Genomic DNA, 22,985 nt, shown 5'->3' with positions numbered 1-22,985 from the left:
AAAGACAAAAGGCAAATATTAAGTATATAAAATAAAGGCCACATTTTACTGTTGGAATCCAGAAAACAGTTTGCATATTATATACAGGCTAATATATTTTACATTCATAAGCAGAAGTTATAAATATATTTATTATAGTGAGTCAGCTGCAGCCAATGTCTGCAACACAGTGTCATAACACAATATGTCTATAGACTGTGTTTTTACATAAATAAATAAAAAGACAATGGATTCCCAGTTTTAGAAATTATGTAATGTATTCGCATTCTTCTGACAATCTTTAAACAAATGCGCATCATCAATTCCATTGTATTTATAGCCTGGGTGTGTTTTTATAGGCATGGCTTAGTAAATGCACATAAAAGCTCCTGATAACCTCAAGTAACAGGGAGGGAAATGAAGTATAATTACAAATAAAGCGAAAGAGCAGCGAGCGGGCACCTGCAGTCTCTTGAGTTGGGTTATTTTGGTGGAATAATTTACAGTCCACTTGTGGGTTTTTTTTTTTTTTGGTAATGTGTTTGCGCCCCCTAGTGGCTCTTAAACGACAGAGCGTCTGAAGGGAAACATTTCCATCTTGATAGAGAAAAAAATTCAGCACCCTCCTGTGAGATTGTTGTCATATAATTCAAACAAAAGCAACACTAATCAAATATGGCTGCTGTTGTGTTGAAAGCTTCATGGTGGCAAAGCAGCAATAACTGAGAGACGAGGGATGCATCAAAAAGAGAAATACTGTGTCTTTGCTGTCACACACACATACTCGTGTAGACACAGACACACACACACACACACACACACACACACACACACACACACACACACACCAGTGCAATAAAATAGGCACCGATTCCTCTCCTCACCTGCCTGCTTCAGGACAGATGATTGCTGTCACATTAGGCCAACTGCCAGTGTGTAAATGTGTGCGACTGTGTGTATGTGTGTGTGTTTGTGTGTGCAAAGGAGCAGCTGAAAGTGTAGTGTGTTGCACATGTGTGTGTGCTTTTCACTCTCCCTTTCTGTGACTCACTCTATCAACCTCCATCTCTCTCCTGCTACCTGCCCCCCACTCCCCACCCCCCACCCACTGAACCTGCAATGATGGACGGCAGTGGGGTCACATCACTCCACACAGCCGCCTGTCTCACTGACACAGGCTGCGAGAGCCAGCAGAAGCCATTACTCTCTTAATACAGCCACAGACCTCACAGGTCACCAAAAGAAATTGGTAAGGAAAAATACACCATGGTATCTGTGGGAACATCTGTATTTCAGTGGCACTGTGTATCTCCCCTCCAGTTTTAATTTTCCCATCACTCCTGTTGTCCTCACATTGCACACTTACTTTCTTATACTGGTCATATTTGCCCTTTAGGGTTATTCACTTTCTCTCCATTTACTTTGAACTCATGCTCTGCATACTTTTGTAGATGAGACGTTTCACAGTTAGTCAGTGCGTTTGTGCGCACGAGAGCACTAGAGAAGAAGAGGTTCATTTGTCACACCAGTCACTTTAACACCTCCAATTTCAGTCTGAGAGATGTCGGGCAGCGCTCAATGGATAGTTTGGAGCAGAAACTATTAGATCAACAGAAAATCCAACATGATTTTGATAAATGATTCTTAATTTCAGTCATTTTTCATTTTTGCTTCTCAGGTTTGAAGATTTGCTACTTTTTTTCACTATACAGGAGAGTAACCATAATATCTTTAGAAAAACTTAATATAAAATAAGGCATCTAAAGAAGGAACCTGAGGCTCTGGAAAACTGTGTTGGACATTTTTCACTATTTTCTGATATTTCATTAGACAAAATGATTAATCAAGAAAATAATAGTCACACGTTAATTGCATGTCCATGCAAGCCAGCAGAGGCCACACTCATTTACATTTGTACATTTTGCATACATATATATATATATATATATATACTGTATATATTTATATAGATTTGTACAGGTCACTTCAGTTTACAAGCTAATTTAAAATGTTTGTGTGACAGCTTGCACTGTGCAGTTTATGTGTTAACACTGAGTTTGACACATAACACCACATTGATAAAGTTGTGAACATGACCCTGAGCCATGTTTATTGCACAAGCTAAAACATTGATTCTGCCAAATACTGATTTTGTAAAAAACCTTTTTAACCGTTGACGCATACAGAAGATTTGTCCAGCTGGCCATCGTGTCACAGCTGACCAAGTTCTTATCATTTAAGTTATAGTGCTTCTTACATTTCATATATGTTTTGACTTAACACAAATTATGTTTTTTCTGTTTCTACATGGCAGCCCCAAATCATGATGCTCCCTCCACCCAGCTTCTCCTTCACCCTTTTCACACCACACACAGTGCTGCACGTTCTTCCCAAACAATTCAACCTTAGTTTCATCGGTCCGTAAAACATTTTCCCAGTAGCTTCGGGAATGTCAAGCTGCTCTTTGACAAACTTCAGGTAAAAGTTAAAATCACTTAGTCACCCTCTTCTGCTTTATGCAAATCAACAATTCTTAACCATAAAGTCTTCTCAGGTCACTTTTATGCGTGGCATGTTTCACATCAGCAGATGTTTCTTCTGCAAACTCAAAATGTTCAATCTGCTTTTTTCTAAATCAGTGTCTGTAACCCAGACCTCCAATCTGGTTTCATTTACTAGACTCCATGTTTGATAACTCCTGACTTCCATTAGCTTTTGTGGATGTTATTAGCCGGGGGGGTTCAGATACTTTTCCCAGCCTTCACTGTGAATGTTTAAACAATGTATTCATTATGGAAAAGAACAATACAATGATTTGTGTGGTATTCATTAAGATAGATTGTGTTTGTTCATAAGTGTAACTTGGATGGAGATCTGACTGTATTTTAGGACAAATTTATGCATAAATGAGGATAAATCCAAAGGGTTCACTGACGTTTTCTTGCCTCTGGATGTGGCACATGGCACAGAGAAGGGTAAACACAGAGGTAATGCAAGTGGACTGCTACACATTTTCAGATTTCAGTAGTTTAAACAAATGTAACAGCATTATATGACGTGAATTATCACTGAATGTGCTGACAAGAAGAATATGTAAATCAACAAAGCCAGGAGTACAGAATTTACAGTGAGTGGGCATTGACCTACTACTGTCCTTTCACATAATTTATAGTTATTGTGTGAGTGTGTGGTCTAGGTGTTACTTACACAACCGCATTATTGGAGCTTGTCTTGTCTTGTGGTATAGATCATGCATGCAAGAGAGGGAGTGAAGTGACTGTGCTTTGTTTCGTTCCTTTGTTCTCAGCTGGGTTTTAAGTTTCACTATGACGAGAATCAAAACTGCAATTACAGAGAAAGGCATGAAGCAGATGGGGATGGGCCAAAGAATTACAAAAGTGCCAAACTATAGGAGATTTCTCACAGATAGTGGAAACAAAGCCATAATTTCTGCATTTGTTTTGCAATAACATCCCAACACCAGAACCACATAGACTGAACAAAGACCAGACAATCGTCTCTGCTGGAGGGTTTGAAAAACCCAAAGAGACAAGATCACGAGGAGGCTGACACGAGAGTAGTGCTACACGCCACCCACCTCACTAAGACACATGATGAATGTATTCATCAGGTGTAAGGACACTGATCCTGCATCTGCTGCTTTTGTATGATGCAAGCTGCAGCATGTTTGACTTCACTTTTGTCTTCATGCACGAAGGTGAAGATGTTATTATACAGAGTGTTTCTAACAGATACACAGCTGCTAGTACTTGTAAATTACATTTTGTATTAATTGTTGGTGTTATTTTTAAAATTACGGAATATATTCTGTATAATAGAATTATTTTTTTGTAATCTATTCAGTCCCTGCCTATATTCAATGTATGTTTAAGTTTTTTCGAAATAGTCAGATGCATTTGTGATTTTCTTATTTCACTGCATGTATCAGCTGGATCCAAATCCAAATATCATCCAACTAAACTGATTTTGCAGTAAAATTTTTTTATACAACCACCCAGTTCATAAAATAGACACATCACAGATGTGGGAATAACACGGCTGTGCTTTGTTCTACCTCGGGTGGAGGTATCTCAAAAACTAAGACCTCTAGGGAGATTTTTTCCTCTGTAGAAAAATAGAAAATTGTAGAAAATTAGCAGAGAAATGATAACGAGTTAGAGTGGGCTGCAACACTGTTTGGCCCTTTATTTGCTAATGAATTCCTGGGAAAAGTGAGTCATGTTGGATCAAGAATAAAACAAGAATTTTACATTCCCATGGCTTTCGTTTCCCAAAGTTTCACTTTGCCTTCCTTCCTCTGCAGTCCACCCACCCACCCCCGCGCGCCCCCCCATCTGCTCATAGCTGTTACATCGCGTCACTCACCGCTTTCAGCCAATGGCAACACTGAGCGACATCAAAGAGGCGGGGCGTGACGCAGATAGAGGCTGCAGATTTAGACACGCAGCAACATTAGATTTTGGGATCTGTTGCCTGCTCGTGCATTTTCACGGTTATCTGCCCAAAGAGGAAATAGTGCCGAAGCCCTCTACGAACACAGGTATGCATTTAATGTGTAGTTAACTTTCTGTTCTGCATGGCTGCTGCATCATTCGAGGCTGTAATATCTTTTAAAAAAAAGATAGAGCGCTGTTAAAACGTCTAAACGTAACAGCTTAACACCGGATTTACAGCTTAAACACCGCATGACCATCGAAACTAAGCGGTTACAGAAATTGTATTCGTGTGTGTTTTGAATATAGGTGTAACCTGCGACGCAACAGGCCTGCAGGAAGTGTTGAGGTAATTCGTTCATACATCCTACAGACTTCTTAAGTGCACCCGACAAACCGCTGGTCAACATGGCACTGGATGGATGTGGCATCGTCTGCAAATATATCCTCATCCTTTTCAACCTCATCTTTGCGGTAAGAATTTTATTTATTTAGTTATATTATTATTTTTTTTATTATATAAATTTGACTGTATTAGTTTTTTCCTTTTTTTTGCAAGATATTGTTTACAAACAAACAAAAATACAGATCCTGTCTCTTGACTGTCTCTACAGCAGAAACTAAAAATAGAAATACAGAATATCCTCTTTTCTTTCTTTCTGTTTTTAAAAAACATCCGATTAATTGTGCTTGTTGCAACAGTGGCATTCTGTTCCATTGTATTTTTGTGGTTTGAAATGCTTTCATTTCCTGTTTGGCAGCTGCTGGGTTTTGCCTTCCTGGGTCTAGGCCTGTGGCTGAGGTTCAGCAATAGCACCAGAGGCATCTTTGGAATGGATATCCCCTACACAGAGACATTTATTTTTGGTGAGATTGTCTTTTATCCAAATTTGTGCTATTTCTCCCAAAAAAAAAAAAAAAAGCATGAAGATATTTTTGCTTCTTGCACATATTTGATGACGGATGTGTCTCGGTCTTTCTTGCATCAGGTGTGACGGTGCTGATAGCTCTGGGTTCAGTGATGCTCATCGTGGTGATGTTTGGAGACTACGGTGCCTGCAATGAGAAAAAATGTGCTCTGCAAGTGGTAAGATGTTTTTTTTCTATCCACAGTGATTGGACAACAGCCAGGTTTCCTGTTGTGAAACATGTGAAGTGTAAAGTGAATTCACATTTCTCTGAAAAATCTTGTGACAGAGCTCTGTTTTCAACAATTTGAGCAACTACTTAATTGGCCAAGTTTTTTTTATTTATAGGTGAAATAGTGTGCCAACAGACAATTTAAAAAAATGAGTATACGTGTATAAGATGTGGCCCAAGACGAGGTAATAAAGGAAACCAGTGTACCAGTTCTCTCTTATTGTGGTTCCAGACAGGAAACCGGATGCCGACAGAGAACAACAAACTACACGTACTGTCTTTTAAAATTAGGAACCAAGAAAACTAAAAAGGTGCTAGATTACCTCTTCTGCTTTTCACAGAGAATTTTCAGGAATCATTTTTAGTCAGAATGAACAGACTGTTGACACACAAGAGACTAAAACTGCTGGTGCAAGAGACTTTTGTTTTGGTGCTATGCCCAACCCCCACATCCTCCAGCAAGATCTCTACATAACTATATTACATGTGTAATTGTAAGACGAATCAACAACACATGCAAAGCAACTTTAAAATAACCTTGAGGATTCAAATTGATTTCAATAATATGCTTCAATAGCTAGACGATCAGCAAGCAAACCACAAAAAACTGATGCGGGGCTTTCTTAGAAAGTTTCTGTATTTCCATTTACCTTGTAGTTCTCTCATGTTCGCTGGTCTGAGATCACTTTGTTTGCTTGTGCAACTTGAATGAATACTGTATTCACTGTAAATCAGCCACTCCCTGAGGTTTGACTTATAAGGACAAAGGTTTAAACCAATATAGAGAAGTTGTAATTCTTAAATGAAAGTAACAGACTATATACCACTATATACTTTGATCACTCATTTCCTGGCACCTGCAGACACATATTTTCTCTCGATTTCTATCCTCAAAGTATCGAAACTGTTTCAGCTTCATGTTGAGAAACACCCACAACACACCAGTGAGAATAATGGCTGCGAGGGAGGAACGGGGAATGTAAGGAGATCTTTTTAGTTCCTCCTTGCTCTCCCTCCGGTGAGATCTCTGAATCTTCGGGATTCTGCACTTTTGACCTTTTGTCTTTATTTGGCACCCCAGCAGTCTCTTGTTTTCATTCCTCATCCTCTCTGCTGGTGACAAGATTTACGCTCTTTTAAACACAAAGAGTGAGTCGGGTGGTGCGACTCGATATCCCCAACAACAAGCGCTAATAAATGATCAAACAGGGGGATTCAAGTATGACGCAACATCAAACATGCACAAAATTTGTTGAAAATCGAGGATGACCTGCCAGAACTTCTCAAATAACGCTTTTATTATTCTACCTCTGATATGCTGTTTAATGGGATTTTCCAGTTTTATCTCATAGACTTGCAACAGTCTCGCTTTGGTAAAGTTCAGAGACATTCCTTAACTGTTACATAGCACACAGAGGCAGAAGACTGAGAAGGCTTGTGTGCTGTAGGAACAAAACAAGCCGTGCCATAGAAAAGTAGTGCAGCGAAGACATTTTCACAGCAACAAACCGCAACACTGTCTTACCCCGAGTTGTTAATATGACGGTCATATTAGGATCTAGGCGAGCAGCAAGGGAAGAAACCGCCTGCTTCTCCGTGCACGTTTTAATGGAGATTATCAGACAGAACATGTCAGAACATCTTTTAGTAACTGCAGTCAGTCAGCAGTAGTGATGATGATCGGTACATGAGGTGAAAACACTGCTTCTTAAAACACTTCGTATTTTATAAGTGCAATGAGGTGAAGTGTTCTTCCTACTGGTGAAAACAAACACAAGCATATTTGCATATCCTCGTGTTATGCTGTTTGTTTACTTGTTCCTGTGTGCTCATCAGATTAATAATCTGTTTCATTAAAGTCGTTTAATTAAGATTTATTGAGTTCTCCCTCTCCTTTCAGTTCTCTGCCCTTCTGGCCATTCTAGCCGGAGCTGAAATTGTTGTCGGAGTGCTTGCTTATTCCAGGAGATATGAGGTGAGAGGGAAACGGAGAGGGAGGGGAGGAACGGCAATATGGGATGGAAAACAGTCAAATCAAAAACCTGTACATACCTTATATTTCTAACCACGGTGTTGTGTTTTTTAATTTTCATAATTTAGGTTGGAGCGAACATTGCAGAGTTCTACAATAGCCTGTATAGTCTGTATATAAGCGGAGGAGATCCAGGAATTGGTGTCACTCTCACATTCATCCACAACATGGTGAGCACAGACTGACGATTCCTTCAGTCCAGTTTGATAACATGCAGTTTTACTGTTAAGCTGTTGTTTTAATGGAGTTTGTACTCAAGGATTTTTAAGCTGAATCCTTCTACGTCTTTGAACAGTTTATTTATATGGAATTCCAAAGTGTTTGATATATAAATAAAGAAATATTATTTTATTATTGAATAAATAATAATACAAATAAACTGTGTAAAATATCTAAATGACCAGCAAGAAGAAATTATTATAATTCATCATTAAAAACTTCATCAGTACTCATTTATTTATTTAATTGTTAACACTGGTGGCCTCCATGTATTGAGAATATCATTTTTAAATGTCAGATATGAGGTTTTGTTGCTCATTGATTTTTCATTTTGAGACTTCTTTGAGCGTTCTTCATCTCCCTTCCTCCTCTTCCTCCTCCTCCACCTGCTCTGTAGCTTCACTGCTGTGGAATCACGGGGATCTCGCTGGTAGAGGTGGTTAAACAGACCTGTCCTAAACCAGATGGATTCATGGAGAAACTCGTCATGCCCGTAAGTTGGTGCTAAGAAATGGAGCCGATTTAATGAAGTTGGTAGGAATATGTGTGACGTCTTGTTTTGATTTCACCTAAGAGAAAGCTGGACCTGTCAACTACAGCACAGTAGGTGCTCACAGTGTCTCCTGTCTTGGTCGTCTTACAGAACTGTCCTGGTGTCATCACAAACGTCTTTGACAGTAAAGCGCCACTCGTGATGGGCATCTTCCTTGGAACTGGAGCTCTGCTGGTAAGTACACGTGTCGCACGCTGCGCTTTCTAATGCGTAGACACAGTGAATGAAGTTAATTTAACAAAATAATTGAACATAAAGGAATCAAAGTACACTGCAGTACATCATGGAGTGCAAAGAAATGCAAATTAGAGATATACTGTAGAAGTACCAAATAAGGCAGCCAGTCAGAAAACAGATACAGGTCTGTGCTTCTGTGGTCTGGGCTCACAGTCAAATAGGTTACAGTGGCCTGCAGGGACAAAAACTGAGGCAGTGTGTGAGTCTCTAAAAACATCAAATAGAGGGATAATATCAGAGTCTACACTCATTTCATATTAATGGCTCATTAATTTGCATTTTCATTTTTAATAATCCAATAAATTTGTTCGATTTGTTATTAGAAATTTTGTCATCAGATTGTTTTTAAGTGCTTGACAGCATGATGGATAGGATTCCTACGCAAATAAACAAATGTCTCACATGTCACTGACGTCTCGCTGAAGGAAAAGTCTCGCTCTGAAATCTCACGGGATGTGAGCTGGTGCAGGGAGACCACAGTTTAAACTTAAATGAGAGTTAGAGAGAGCTGTACGATACAGAGTGGGAGCACACAAAGCATTGCTTATTATCTAAAAGATTGTTTCATTTCTATACTGTGGCAACAAAATGACACACCACACTGAATGAAGCTTCCACAGACTGCCTGACAGGGACACGCTGCAGTTGTGGCTTGTTGTGCTAAATTGATGAAAACAGTCCTGTCCGCACACTGCACTTTGCAGACCATAGTGATTACAGTGATCATTCTGATGGGATGATCACTTCCAGTCGAATAGGAGAAGAAATCAGCAAAGCACTTTTTCCACAAGAAAAATGCTGTTTCAAGAGCAGGGAGAGCTGCTGCAGACAGACCAGGGCTGCTGTTATTAGCTAAAGCCAATTTGTTAACTTTGCACTTCATATTTTTACATTGCTGTATTGGTACTTTCACTAAAATATTTCTTCCACCACTGAAAGTTGCACAAGACAAACAAACTAACGAATCGAGGCAACGTTAAACCAGCAACTGTTGCGCAAGATAAAATGATTGTTTATGTCATATAAGTGCGGCGGCTTTGAACAGAGCGACATATCGGCTGTTTCTGTTTGAACAAAAAGGATCTTGCTCCCATCTATGTCATGGTCCTTTTCCATAATGTTGTCAGACACTTAATAATAATAATAATAATAATAATAATAATAATAGTGATAATAACAATCGAAACCTGTCAGTGACATGCCGTACTTTGAACATATGTTGAATTACATTGCAGCCGTTTTTCATAGCAATTAATTGCGATGCTAATAGCTAATAGTTGTTAGCATAATAACATGCTAAACTAAACATGGTGAGCATACCTGCTGAACATCAGCATGTTAGCATTGTCATTCTGAGCATGTTAGCGTGCTAACGTTAGCATGGCTACAGACCATCCTACACTAACATTTAGTGAAATGGATTAAAAACTCAAAACAATGAGCATCATTCATACTGTACTGCAAACATACAAGTTACACTTCATACAATACAGTACATACTGTAAAGCTATTAAGTGCCTAATTAGCATCAAATTACATTTAAAACACAGCGACAGTGAAAGTGACAAATATCTTTATTAAAAGCCTGCTTCATTCAGTTGCATGTTCCTTGACAAGCTCAGTTCTGTCTTTTGCTCGTGTTGATTATAAAGTTAACAACCGTGTTTTACTCACTGCATCCCTTTGTCTCTCTCAATCAAAACCCCTCCCCCTGCCCCGGTTATTTTTTTTCTCTTTTCCTTCATTCTCCCGATCATTTGTTCATATAGATCATAGCTCTGATTTGCAGCTTGACGCTTAGTAGAAAGATTTGCCTGTCTGCATCATCGCCTCAGTACATCATCCTGACTCAATCCACCCCTGTCCTCGCTAACCCTCAACCATCTCAGCATGAATTTGTCTCCACCTCCTACCCTGACCACGACCCGGTCACATTCACCCCCCTCACTGTGGCCAACATCCCTGTGGCTCAGGCCTAGTGCGCTCAGACCAGCTTTCACTCTCACTGTAATGCTGTCTTGATTGTTTTTTTTTTGTTTTTTTTTATCCACAATGCTTTGGCATAAAGAATACAAACATAATATATTTTTTACCCACCTTTCTCAGCATGGTCACTGCAGGATGTCGTCAACTCCCTTTTTTTTTTTTAAAGGAACTATCTCCCCCAAGAGCCCTAAGAAACAGAAATGATAACATCTGTGTTGGTGGCATATTTTTCCTCATTCCTACAGATAATTAGCCAAATGCTAATGATATGCCAAGATTTTCCAAGCACAGCTACAGTGGGTGAAATTGACAGCAGACATCTTTTAAATCAAAGAACACACACAGGCTTCTAATTAAGCTAATAATTATTAGCACATTTTAAACATTCGTGCATCACTAAGCCACTTAAAAATTAACTCCTCTCTCCTCAAAATATTTTTTGTCCGTTCCACCAGTGTGAGAAACTGCTACTAAAATTTTTTTCTATTTTTTGGCAAAGAACATACAGATTTTTTCCCCAGCAAGTCAGTTCAGTCTCTTTTTTTCCCTCTACAAATTGATATCTGCAGCTGGAGAATACTTTACAGCCACTGGATTTTTCCTTTACTTGTGTACTTATTCCTCACTGAACATCTTGCCTTTTTCATTTTCACACGAGCTTCTTGTTCATGGCTGCATGCAGACGAGTAGCAGGGGCCTCAGTGCAACCTCTCTCCCACTTACTCATTGTGTGGCTGGTTTAATCCTGGAGGTGATAAGGAGGAGGAAGCGAGTTTTCTTTTTTCACTTCACAGCTCCTTGTGCCGTCACTGCTCTTTACTTCCCCTTCTCCTTGTGTGTCTGCATGATAGATTACTGCCCTGGTCTGCACCATTATCCTCCTGCAACAGATCAAGAAAACCAGTCGGGACGTCGCTGCCTACTATTCGACTGTGTACTAAAGAAAAGGATTCAGTTAACCCTCCTGCCTCATCAGTCAAGACCATTGCTGGAATTCAGGCTCAACCAGCAAATCATTGTTTACAGGTTTTCCTCTGTATGTCAACTACTGATGTGATCACACTAGTATTTGAACTAGAAGTGTGTTAAATTGCATTTTTATATCCTGAAACATTACATTGAGCTCACAATCTGACCTGTTTTGAAACTGCAAAACAAAACCAAACAACTGCTTTGCTCAGAGAAAACATTAGTATTTTATTGTGCTTTTTAAGTATTTTTTATTCCCTAGGTGAAATGGATCTTATTCACAATTAGCCATTATTCATCCAACTAGAAACTGTGACACTGTGTGTGTAGTAACCTGACGATCAGAACAACACATCCATTTAATGACAAATTAATTTGGGGAGGATAGTAGACTGGTTGTTTATAACAAATGTTCACATGCCTGTTACACATTTTAGCAGTTCTCTTAATATGCAGTGTTTTGTGACATGATGACATCAGCACTAATACTTTTACTCAAGTTCTGTGCTTTTTAAAAAGAAAAAAAAAAAAAAATCTATTTTCTATTGCTTCATGTTCAACATTCACTGAGCCGTGACAAATACCACCAATATTTGTGTTAGGGATGTATGTATGAATACTAAAGGGATCATTTTCTTTAAAATCATAAGTCTATATGTAAGGTTTACTGGACCGTTGTTGCCACCTTTAAATGTGAGTTCATTACATTTTAAAGGTGTTGTGCTGCATCATCTTCACACCGGTCATTAAGATTGTCAGGGTTTTAATGACTGGATGGTTGGCTTCACTTTGTTGATACTCTTTATTTTATTACTGTAGAGGTGTAAAGTTATATTGGTACTAAAGTAATTTTTATTTGCTGTTGTTTTGTTAATGAAAAAAAAAAAAAAAAAAGGCATTCCACTTGATTTCCTTTGTTCATGATGTGTTCAAAAGGCCGCAGGACTGGGCAAAAAAAAAAAGTCAAGTACCTTCTTGTGTGCGACAGAAATGTTCTGCAGGCCTTAACTCAGTCATCAGCTTCTGTTTGAGGCTGTTACTGACTTTATGAAGATTTCAAGCTGCTGAGGAAAGCACCTTGTTATTAAAAATAAATAGTTCAACTTTCATTCCCTCAGGTTTCTGTTCCTGATTAAGTGTCCTACTGAAAAAAAAAAAAAGATGCTGAAGCTGAAAGCCTTGAACTGCTTGTGCTCCTTTTCTCTCTGTAATGTTAGTACGAACTATTACATTGCACTATATTGTTTTTAAGTTCAATTTTAGAAATAAATATTCCAATTTTTGTTTTTTTCTCTCCTTTGACACCACTTGTGCACTTGTTTCCATAAAATAACAAAACAAAATGTGCAGTTTTGTAAAAGTGTGTTTATTTCGTTGCTCACACATCACCGTTGGGACCTGTGAGGAAAACAAAAATAAGTTACTGTATGTGACGTATGTGTCCTCAACACTGATATCTCTGAGAATACACATTTTACCAACAGGTTGTCATGATTTCACCCCGTTTGATTCTGATGTAGCATCATCTGCGGCTGTGGCTTTTAGCCGTGCCCTGCTATTAAAGCTCTGGTTTCTTGGAATGCAAAGTGAAGTCTAACGACTTAATTGGATAATGGGAATGAAAATTATGTGGTCGTAATATAGTTTATGTATTTCAAACGAATGCATCTGTGCAGCAATTGTTGAGTTGTCAGGGTGGCCACACACACACACACACACACACACACACACACACACACACTTTAGAACACACCCATTTTTGTAGTTTATAGTTTTTAAACAGTTTAAGTGAATAACCTTTAATGGTACGAGGGTTAGGTAACTTTTGTTGATGTCTGTACAAAGGCAGTGTCGGAACAAACTGTTACTACAACCTCTTGATGCATTATTAGAACAATACTGTATTGCCATCACAAAAAGACAGGTCACAAAAGGAAGGCAGACTGGTTGGTCGGGTTCATCCTACAGCAAGATAATGAGGCAAAACATTAGAAGGAAAAAAAAATATGAGATGATGGAAGAGCAGACACAGTCTCCAGACTTTAACCCCATGGAGCTGGTGCAATAGTTCAACCTAACACTAATGCAGAAGTTCCCACAAACTCTTTTCCACTACTGGATGAGTCACAGATTTGGACAAAATTTAGTTGTGTTAGTTTACATCATTATTTATTAGTTCTACATTTTACTCTGAGAGGACACTCAGAGATTACACACCATAAAGTTGAGTAACAAGTGGAAAAAAATGGAAGTGTTCTAAAAAACCACTTCCTCAAACCTACACGTCCAAATTATAATGAATATATTTATAAGAACCTTGTTACTAGTAGCTACTTACTGTTGCTCCAGCCGACAGTGCAGTCACCACCTGCAGCAGAGCACACTTCTGTCAAGCACAAAAAGTAGATCTGGGGGGGTAAAAATAGAAAACAGGAAACACATTTAAATGTAATTACAGTAATCTTAGTCTACACTTTACTGTATTTTAGTTTACTCATCTTTAAGAGGCCTAACCTTAAAAATAGCACATTATCAGACACTTCATAGACATGAATACAGTCAGTGTTTACTTGTGGGAGTTTGTTAAGTGGGCGGTACCTCTGGATCCTCCATGTAAGAGGAACTGTCTGAGGGCAGGGACAGGAAGCCGGAGATTATGATCCTCCAGATGGTGTGGGGGGAAGAAAGCAGCTGTGAATCACCGTAACTGCTGAAGCTGAACAACACACAGCAGTGACAGGACTGTTAGGTTGCTTACACCAACCAAAAATTAAATGTAAAGAGTGCAAAGTTTTACAAATGTTAAGTTTGTCTTGAGGGTGGCTCTAGAGATCAGGCCATGAGATATTTTAAAAATCCATGAACATGCATGTGCCCTGTCACTTTAATGGTCATCTGCTAATTAGATAGGTTATTGAAGTAAGAATTAAATCTTCTCCATGCTGAAGGGATATGTTATGTTTACTACTGTATGCATTGTATGATTAAAAAGGCAAATCAGCCTTGAACTGATGATTATGATTGTTTATGAACATTGTGACCCTGTTTGCCGTTTGAGATTGCAGAATGATGTACAGGGACAGACAAGAAAGTACAAGTATGACATGTTTAGATAACAGGTTCAGGTCAGAGTGGTGTGAGGAGAGAAGAGGCGGCGTGACCCTGTTACACAGAGACTGTGTGTATAAGAATGAATGTCTGAAACAAGAAAGTACTGCATGCTGCTTAAACCGGCGAGACGAGAGCAGGTGAGTCCAGAGCTCTGTAAGCAATCTCAAACTTATATGCTTGACTATACTTTTAATAGATTAGACGTGTTGGACTTTATCTGTTGTCCTGCATACTTCATCAAACGAATGCGCGAGTCCTGTTTGGTTATATATGGATCTGGACTCAACAATGCCTAAATTTGTGTGAAGTTCACTTGTATTGTTGTTCACAAAGCATGAAGTAGCAGAAATCAGTGGCAAAAATAAAGAATAACGTTCTGGTCTTTCCATCAAAAGCCTTGAGGTGTTTGTTTGTAGATGCAGCGTTATCAGTCACTACAGGAAATGGAACAAAGTCGCCATGCTGGATTCAACACCCCTGATCTGTCACCCAGCATCTGCCAAATCATGCCATCATCACTGTGATACTGTGTGGTGTGATCCTGGGATTAGGTCTGTTATTAGAAGGGTAATAATCCTCTCCCTAACTCGCAGGCAGCTGCTCGGATTTCATCTAAATTCAATAAAAAAAAATATACTGGCATATGAAGGAGAACAGATTATAATATACCGACACGGCCTGTTGACTCCTGCAGCTGCGCGAGGGATTCAAACAGTCGCATAATAAATCTACTGTGTGGATAAAGACCAGCGTGTAGTGTAATAACACACTAAGCCAACAGTGCAAAGCATTCTTGTCTTACATGTTTAATCAGCCAAAAAAGATAAAATAGCTGGTTGTTCTTAAACTCTCGAGCTTTGTGACAATAAAGGAACATTCAGGGGGGAAATCAGCACAAGTGACTTAACAACAGTCGAGAGCCGCAGAAGCATTTCACATAATCCTTTGAAAACACCAGGAGAAAAGTTCTGATCCTGGTTAGTCCAAACACAGACACCAAAGACTGGGGACGTTTTAAACAATTAATCTAAATTAATTGTATTTATTTTCCATGTTCTGTGTATAAACATACCGATTGTAAATGGACATCCAGCCGGTGTACGGAGCGTGAGTGTAAGCCAGGCAGGAGTGAACCAGCAGCACCAGGTCCGGCCCTGGGGGGGGGTCCAGCAGTCTCGCTTCAAGATAAAGGGGTCTGCCTCGCATGAGACTGAGAGGCAGGTGAGCCTCAGGGTGGTAGCTGGTGAAGGACTCGTCTACGAGGAAAGAAGAAGATCTGCTTCACTGATTGTAAACGCCACATTAAACCGTCAAAGGAGGTACGACGTGCAAGTTCATTTAATGAGATTACCGGAAAGAAAAGTGTTCACCTGTTGCAATTCTCAGTTGCACAGTGATGGTGGCTGGTGTAGAATGAATGGGAGGTGGAGGCTGATCCATCACATGGAGCCTCGCTTCACCCGGAGCACCTGGGGAGGAACTACACTCCACCATCAGCCTGGGGATCAACACAGAAGATGTTGGTCCATAGAAACAAATCAAAAAGACACAGCGTATGCAGAGAGCTGTTTTATAACGCTCATGGTATATCTGTTAGTGCAAGTGTGTGTGTGCGCGTGTGTGTGAGATGTGATTTCTGAACATTTGTGAATGTATATGTAAGTATATGTGAATACCTGTCAAAGTGTCTTGTATCAGTGGAAGTTAAAGGGATGGATAATCTATATTTTTCCTCCTATTTTGTGTTTTGGTTTATGTCTAATTACAGGAAATGAAGGTCAAATAATCCCGTTGTGATCTTCAGGGTCAGTGTATGAGCTCGATCTCCGGGCGTTAGAAAGCTTAATGAGAAAGTGAAAAGACGAGTAAATTTGTAAATATTGTTTCTTATTCAATTTGTGCATCTTAACTGATCAGATAAAAAAATTTCATGACAAATGTGTTTAATGCACAACCAGACTGCTGTCCCTCATGGACCCCTGTGGATTCTTTGGTTTTAAGCCCAGTGCATTGTGGGTGAGATAAAAGAACAAATTTGATATAAAACAATGGAATAAAGAGCAGAAATAATTTCCACCACACAGAGAGAATGTCAGTAGAAGCCACTCACAGTGATCGGTAGGCCTATAGTTAAAAATAAATAAATTAAAAACAAAACAAAAAAAATAAATCCACTTTCAAACGGCTGAGGGCGGATCAAAGGTTCTGTCATTATTCCAAAGGGAAGGATGACAGAACAAACTTCAGCCGCACAAGGCGTTTGCATTGCAAATGTTTGACGTCAAAGCCAAATGAGATTTCCGACCTCCCTCTGAAATAAAAACACTGACGGGAAACATATCTGTTGAATAAATACCTGCCAACAGAGGTCACATACCTGACAGGAGAGAACTCCTGCGCAGAGTCGTGGTGTTGTTGAAGAGAGTGGAAACCTTGGACTTCCAAAAGATGAACCACTGTCTCACCAAACACCTAACAAGGACACGACATTACAGTCAAAAGACAGAGCTTTGTGGACAGCATCACTGCAACCACAGAGGTGCGCCTTACATGTTTGTTTACTCCGCAGCCGTCCAGGGGCACGATGTAGACGTCAGGGTCAGAGGTCAGCCTCTGCAGAGCGCAGGATACATTACTGCTCTCAGAGGGATGAGCAAGAGGGGCCACTGTGGGCTCCACCACGGAGTCAGGCATCGCAAAGACAAAATGCTGTCCCACTGTACAGTCTGTTGGGAGACACACACACACACACACACACACACGAGTATTTTCTTTATCATTATTTAATTTCAGGTGGACGTGTCTCCACAAGGTTTCTGCTCTGAGAGACTCACCCTTCACAGGGTATGAACAGGGCGAGGCAGAGGGCGTGTGTGTGTCGGCCTTTAGGCGATCTACGTGTAAAAAAAGGAGAATAAACAACGAGAGGAGAGCTAGTTATACTTTCAACAGTAAACAGAGGATGGCTGAATTTATGTCAGAATGAGTCAGAATGAATGCTGTACAGGTGTCAGGTTACAGCTGGAGCCAGACACCAGACCTTCTGAACAACCGTCTGCCCCCCTGTGGTGATCTGAGGTCAAGACACCATCTCTACACATCTGTGTGCAGCACAGAGGACACGTCAACTAACCCGGAAAGATGAACATAACTGAACAAAAACACCTTACCTCTTGTTTCATTACCCGGCCTCTCTTCTGCTTCTCCTCCACCAGGATGACGTGGATGTTGCTGATTCATATAATGGGAGTAGAGGCTGGGGAAAGGACTGTGCTGTGGCCAAGGGATGCTGGGATGTCCCGCCTCAGGAGCATGAACCAGTAAATCCATCCTGCCGCCGTCAGAGTCCGAGGGAAGCTGAGATTCAGATTTTGAAGATTCTTTTTCAGAGCCCGTGGCGTCCGCAGGATGAAGGTCCCCGTCGTCTTTGGGGTCTTTTGGCTGGTAGAGGTGGTAATAGTAGTAATAGTAGTAAGGATGTAGGCGGCCATTTTGAACATCATACGTCAATTCTGTGGGCGAAGCAGTGGTTTGATGTTTGCTACCGGATGGATGCTGCACTGAAGAGGAAGAAGATTGGAGCGGAGGGTCTGAAGCTCTACTCTGTAAACTTTCAGGTGCATAATACCTCTGATAGAGGTGATAGTGAGGGTGGTAGTTGTGTGGGTGAGGAGGGGGATTACGGTTGGATTGAGCGGGCGAGGAGGGTTGTTCAGGAGGAGGTGCTGCAACGGGGTGTGGTTCAGGGGAGTAATAGGGTGGGAGGCGAGGTTGGACTGCAGGAGACGCAGGTGTAGAGCTTCTCTTTTTGTCTTCCAGTTCTGGGTTTACATCATCAGCTTCAGACGACAGCTGATTTTTGATCCGATCTGCACTGTAGTTTTCAATATCAACCGTTTCTTCTGCGTTTGGCTGATCTACGTCGGGATTCACACTGTAGTCGTCATGAACTGGAAGCACTGATGAGCGAGAAAGTGGGTGATCATCAGGCAAATTTGTTTCTGCAGCCGTGTTGTGTGTGTGTAGAGGAGCCAATCTTTGAGCCTCGCCTCTTGCAATATGCGGGAAGTGATAGTAGTAGTGGTGGTGGTGGTACGGATAAGACTGTGGATAATGTGCATGAGGCGCAGGAGGGATGTAAGGATGAGAGGCAGCGTCAGGCGTAGGCTGAGGGACCTGGCCTGAGTCGGCCTCAGACTGCTGGACGTTGGGGGGCAACAGAGGAAATTCACGGGTGTGAGAATTAGTTGAAGAGAGTTCTTCAGGAACCCCAGGACCTGGATCAGGGTCAGGGCCAGGAAGAGGGATCTTGGGGTGATGGTAGTAGTGGTAGTACGGATTGAAGGCGTAGCCGGGAGGCCCGAGAGAAGGCGCTTCAACTCGACCTGGAGTAGCCGAGCAGGGAGAACGTGCAGCGCCGTGCTTCTCAGAGACACCCGAGACAGGAGGTCCTTGTTTGCGCTGTAGATCTTGATACAGCCGTCCCGAATCTTCCATTTCATCCGCAGACGACAGAGAACCGTGTGCAGCCAACTGTTCATAGGACTCCCCGACAGGAATCTGGTGGGAGTCGTATTCCTGATAGTCGGGCTGGGAATCAGCAGGAGGGAGAGGCTGCGGAACAAACGCAGGGTCAGGAGTTGAAGATGAGGGAGTGGGAGGGTTATGTGCATCGTGAACATCAGGTCTCAGGTTCTTATGATGATATGTGGGGTGAGGATAGTAAAGCGGGGCCAGGTAGAAAGGCGGGGCCCACGGAAAAGGCTGCAGGGTTTCTGGTAGCGGTTTCGTCAGCCCCCTGCTCAGATGATGAGGGACGCTGACAAGAGGCTGACCGGTTAGCGGCAGTTCTTCAGCGGGAGAGACAGGACAGGACAGTGTGAAGCTTTTTTCTCCGATTTGAAGAGAAAGTGTGAATTTTCCATCCTGGGGGGGGGGAAATTATATATTTTTTTAGAAATTTAACAGATGTAATTCTGTTTAGACTTCACAGTAGATGTCTGAACTCTGTGTGAACTCAATATTTAGAAATGTTGTAAACATTCAAGGATTTATTCAGTTATGAATATTGTGCAAGGAGGTTAACTACGTCCATATTCACCAGTCGAGGTGAAGATTCAGGGATGTACTAGGACATTTCTGTAAATGTTTGAGGGCATTTAGTGGTTAAAATGATAAAATCTCTTGTTTTATATATAAAAATTTCTATTTAACTCACAAAGTATTTTCAGGTGATTTTGGTGATGATTGGTGAATTAGTTTATTTAATTTATAACATTTCATTAATAGTTGATGACAGGTGATCATTTTGATTCTTGAAGATATTTTGATTCCGTTTTCTAGTGGAAATGTATTGACTTAAAGTCCTTCAGTGTATTACATTAAATTGAAATTCCCTCAAATGTTTCCATTAAAAAAAAAAACCCAAAAACGTTCACATACTGAGAAGCACAATCTGTATCCACCTACGATACATTTTCTGAAATTCACCTCACCTTCACTGTGATGCCACATGTAAGGTACGGAGCAGTGATTACAGTCTCTGCACCTCGTGTGTCCAGGACGTAGCCACACTGCTCAGCTAACACCACCAAAGGGCTCCACTCTCCTCTCACTGAAGTGACAAGGGAGAAAGAAAAAACGACCGTTGTGTTTATTTTAAAGTCAGGAAAGAAAAGTTTAAAAAAAAAAAAGTAATTAGAGTGAGCTGAAGGCCAATAAAAAGAAGAGTTTAAATTAAGTTTTGGGTGTTTACCATTTATGCTCAGCTCCTCTGCAGCAGCCGGTCCCTGCACTGTGACGGTCATACCATACGGCAAGCAGCACAGGGAGGGCAGGCCCGTGGCGTGAGGCTGTGTCTGAGAGACTGGACAGGACATCTCGACTGGAGTCCCCCTCCACAGCAGAGGCAACACGTAGCTGTCATCCTGAACACACACACGTTTTTACTTTTATATTAGAGAAGACATCTCTATGTTCAAGGAAGAAGCTTTTCTCGTAAAATAATGAACCATCTTGATGACGTAAGAGTGTACGAAGTGCATAATTCTTCTTAACTCTGAGCTATGGTTAAGAAATGAGAAGTAAACAACATTTCTCCAGATTTTCCATCAATCAAAATCAGCAGTCTCTGTTAGGGATCAGGGCAAAATGAAAATGCAGGCACTCGGCTGCATCGCTGGGGCACCGGAGCCAGTCAGGGCCGCCTCTGGTTTGACATCAGGCCAAAAAATGAAGGCTGGAAGTTTCCCCATCAGGGCGCAGACGTGACCCGTCTTGTTCACATATATAACTGTTTCCAACGACGGGATCTTTGATGCTCGGAGTGTGTTGAGGTCCTGAGGCAGAACTGGCTATTTGGTAAAAGTCAGCAGTGATTAATAATGTGTGTGTACTGGAATCTGACTGGTTTATACAGTTTGGATCCCCCTACCTCCTGTGCGACATGGCAGGCATCGTAGTGAGCCATCAGACTGAGGTCTCGCCATGTGGTTTGAACAGAGTAACCACAATGAGGTGGCAGCTGGGACAGGGCCACAGATGACTCATTCCCTGAGACACAAATAGAAACCAAAACAAAACCTTAATTTCACTTCACATTTAAGCTATGGATACCAATGTCACTAACCCAGACAGAGCTGATAGAGTGTTTGCAGATGGAGAAGCTGTGGCCTCACCTCGATCCAGCAGTAGATGTACAGCTCGTCTCCTCCTGACAACGAGGGTCATGGCATCGTCTCCACACTCCACCACAGGCTGAAGCTTCTGCCAGCTCTCCTCCGAGCCCCTGAGCCGCTGACCTCTGCTCCTCCCCTGGCCTCCCTGAGCCTGGACTGGTAAACAAAAACAAACCACCTCCGAGTTCACAGAACAAGTGTCTTTTCCCCTGACATGTTTTTTGTTTTTTTATAAATGGGGTTTTTAAGAGAACAAGATTTCTTTCTTAAATACTTTACTTTATTCATATCCGTTTAGGATTTACTACATATTAAAAAAAATGTGACCTCTAGTAGGTAACAGTGTGTAGCTGCATTACAATAAAGCATTTTAACATATTTTAACTCTGTCTAAACAGCCAAATAAAAGGATGATATTTTATTATGTTTACTAAAGTCCCCCTTCACTAAAAAAGTGTTTTGCATATTTTTACTTTACTTGACTGTTTGACCTTTACTGTGCCATGTCTGGCACAGCATCACTGTTATTATTTATCTGCTGAAGGTTGCAAATGTCTATGTACTAAACTTGAATCCTCTAGTTACCTATTTAAGTGATTTTTTTTTAATGGAAAATAAAAACAAACACAAATTTTGAAGTCTGAAAACATGTCTGGATGGGATCATCAAGATTTTTTTGCCTAAATTCACACACCAGAGTCCAGAATACAGCACTGCTAAATGTACATTATTATGCTAATTAACAACTAAATATGAAACTAAACACTAACAAATGTCAGACACAGGACCCTATGAGGAAAGGCCAATTAGCTTACCTGAAACAGCAGAATCTGATTGGTAGCCCAGGTTAGGGATGTTTGCTTTAAGTTGACCAATAATGTAAAAATTTCCTTTAATTATATGCTCAACTTTTCCTTCGCTGCAGTCTTCATTGGAAAAGTCAAGCCAGTCTTCCTCAGTTTGCTTCAGTTTCTGGTGGTTTTTGAATCTTTGGCCACTTGAAGAAGACGCCATTTTCTGTTCAGGTTTCCCTCCGGAGGTTTCGGCTGTGTGTGCTCGGTCCGGGTTTCCGAGGTGGGCAAAGACTTGGTGCTGCCGCTCTCTGCCCTCTGGGCCGGGGGCATAGCTCGGGCTTGCCGTCGTTAAATCGCGGTTCCTGACATTATACAGATCCAAATGAGAGCTGGGTTGTGGGGTATGAGGAGGCTCGCGCCGGCCCACTGACGGTGAACTTATTGTTGTGATGGTGTAGAGGAGCAGGACACCGACGCAGTGTCCTTTTTGTTTTAAATGCATTTCCTGTACGTTTTTGTTTGTGCACCAAAACACTGGGACCGAGTGACCAGCAGCAGCGGTTTTAGTAGACTTCCTAACAACACACCTGTTCACTAATTAGCCATGGTGTCACGTGCTCTGTAGGTGGCTGGTTTAGGAAAAGAGGTGTTAAAGCTCTCTCTCTCTCTCTCTCTCTCTCTCTCTCTCTCTAGTAAAGTAATTCTCATAAAACAAGGTAATAAATACATTTTTTTGCTGTTAATGAAGGCACGGGGTCTCCAACCCCGTAAAGCAAATAGATAATTAGGTAATTAGGAGTAACTGATATCTCTCATGCAATACACGCTTATTTT

At 41.0% G+C, this 22,985-nt stretch overlaps 2 protein-coding genes across 4 annotated transcripts; one reads left to right on the top strand and one right to left on the bottom strand.

Moving 5' to 3' along the window:
• Positions 1 to 4,409: 4,409 nt before the first annotated feature.
• On the top strand, positions 4,410 to 12,916 carry cd9r (CD9 molecule related). Of its 3 annotated transcripts, none has more exons than XM_023416348.2 (9): positions 4,410 to 4,540; positions 4,743 to 4,907; positions 5,195 to 5,300; positions 5,423 to 5,520; positions 7,474 to 7,548; positions 7,674 to 7,775; positions 8,222 to 8,317; positions 8,468 to 8,551; positions 11,452 to 12,916. In XM_023416348.2, exons 2-9 carry the CDS (start codon positions 4,842 to 4,844, stop codon positions 11,539 to 11,541), a joined length of 717 nt encoding a protein of 238 aa, XP_023272116.1. In that variant the 5' UTR covers positions 4,410 to 4,540; positions 4,743 to 4,841; the 3' UTR covers positions 11,542 to 12,916. The 3 variants fall into 3 exon arrangements, with proteins under 3 accessions (XP_023272116.1, XP_023272114.1, XP_023272115.1); XM_023416346.2 differs by having other exon boundaries at positions 10,384 to 12,916; XM_023416347.2 differs by having other exon boundaries at positions 4,424 to 4,540; positions 4,807 to 4,907; positions 10,384 to 12,916.
• Positions 12,915 to 22,745, bottom strand: LOC111662472 (uncharacterized). The gene is made up of 14 exons (XM_023416342.2): positions 22,173 to 22,745; positions 21,358 to 21,513; positions 21,114 to 21,232; positions 20,436 to 20,607; positions 20,176 to 20,294; positions 17,851 to 19,606; positions 17,515 to 17,574; positions 17,231 to 17,406; positions 17,058 to 17,152; positions 16,051 to 16,178; positions 15,753 to 15,936; positions 14,168 to 14,285; positions 13,908 to 13,977; positions 12,915 to 12,967 (listed from the first exon to the last, which is right to left on the bottom strand). Exons 1-14 carry the CDS (start codon positions 22,651 to 22,653, stop codon positions 12,948 to 12,950), a joined length of 3,654 nt encoding a protein of 1,217 aa, XP_023272110.1. The 5' UTR covers positions 22,654 to 22,745; the 3' UTR covers positions 12,915 to 12,947.
• Positions 22,746 to 22,985: the final 240 nt, after the last annotated feature.

This window comes from Seriola lalandi, unplaced genomic scaffold, assembly GCF_002814215.2.
Source record: "Seriola lalandi dorsalis isolate HSWRI2012SDOR001 ecotype SW California unplaced genomic scaffold, Sedor1 jcf7180002054563, whole genome shotgun sequence".
Lineage (NCBI taxonomy): Eukaryota > Metazoa > Chordata > Actinopteri > Carangiformes > Carangidae > Seriola > Seriola lalandi.
The sequence above is the reverse complement of the archived record's forward strand: the minus strand, read 5'-3'. Positions and strand labels throughout refer to the sequence as shown.

Coding starts and splice junctions, on each gene's coding strand:
- cd9r (XM_023416346.2), top strand. CDS start 4,842: ATGGCACTGGATGGATGTGGCATCGTCTGCAAATATATCCTCATCCTT. Junction 4,908..5,194: donor TTTTCAACCTCATCTTTGCG/GTAAGAATTTTA, acceptor CCTGTTTGGCAG/CTGCTGGGTTTTGCCTTCCT. Junction 8,318..8,467: donor TGGAGAAACTCGTCATGCCC/GTAAGTTGGTGC, acceptor GTCGTCTTACAG/AACTGTCCTGGTGTCATCAC.
- LOC111662472 (XM_023416342.2), bottom strand. CDS start 22,653: ATGCATTTAAAACAAAAAGGACACTGCGTCGGTGTCCTGCTCCTCTAC. Junction 20,295..20,435: donor AGAGGAGCTGAGCATAAATG/GTAAACACCCAA, acceptor TTGTCACTTCAG/TGAGAGGAGAGTGGAGCCCT. Junction 16,179..17,057: donor CAGGAGTTCTCTCCTGTCAG/GTATGTGACCTC, acceptor GTTGATCCCCAG/GCTGATGGTGGAGTGTAGTT.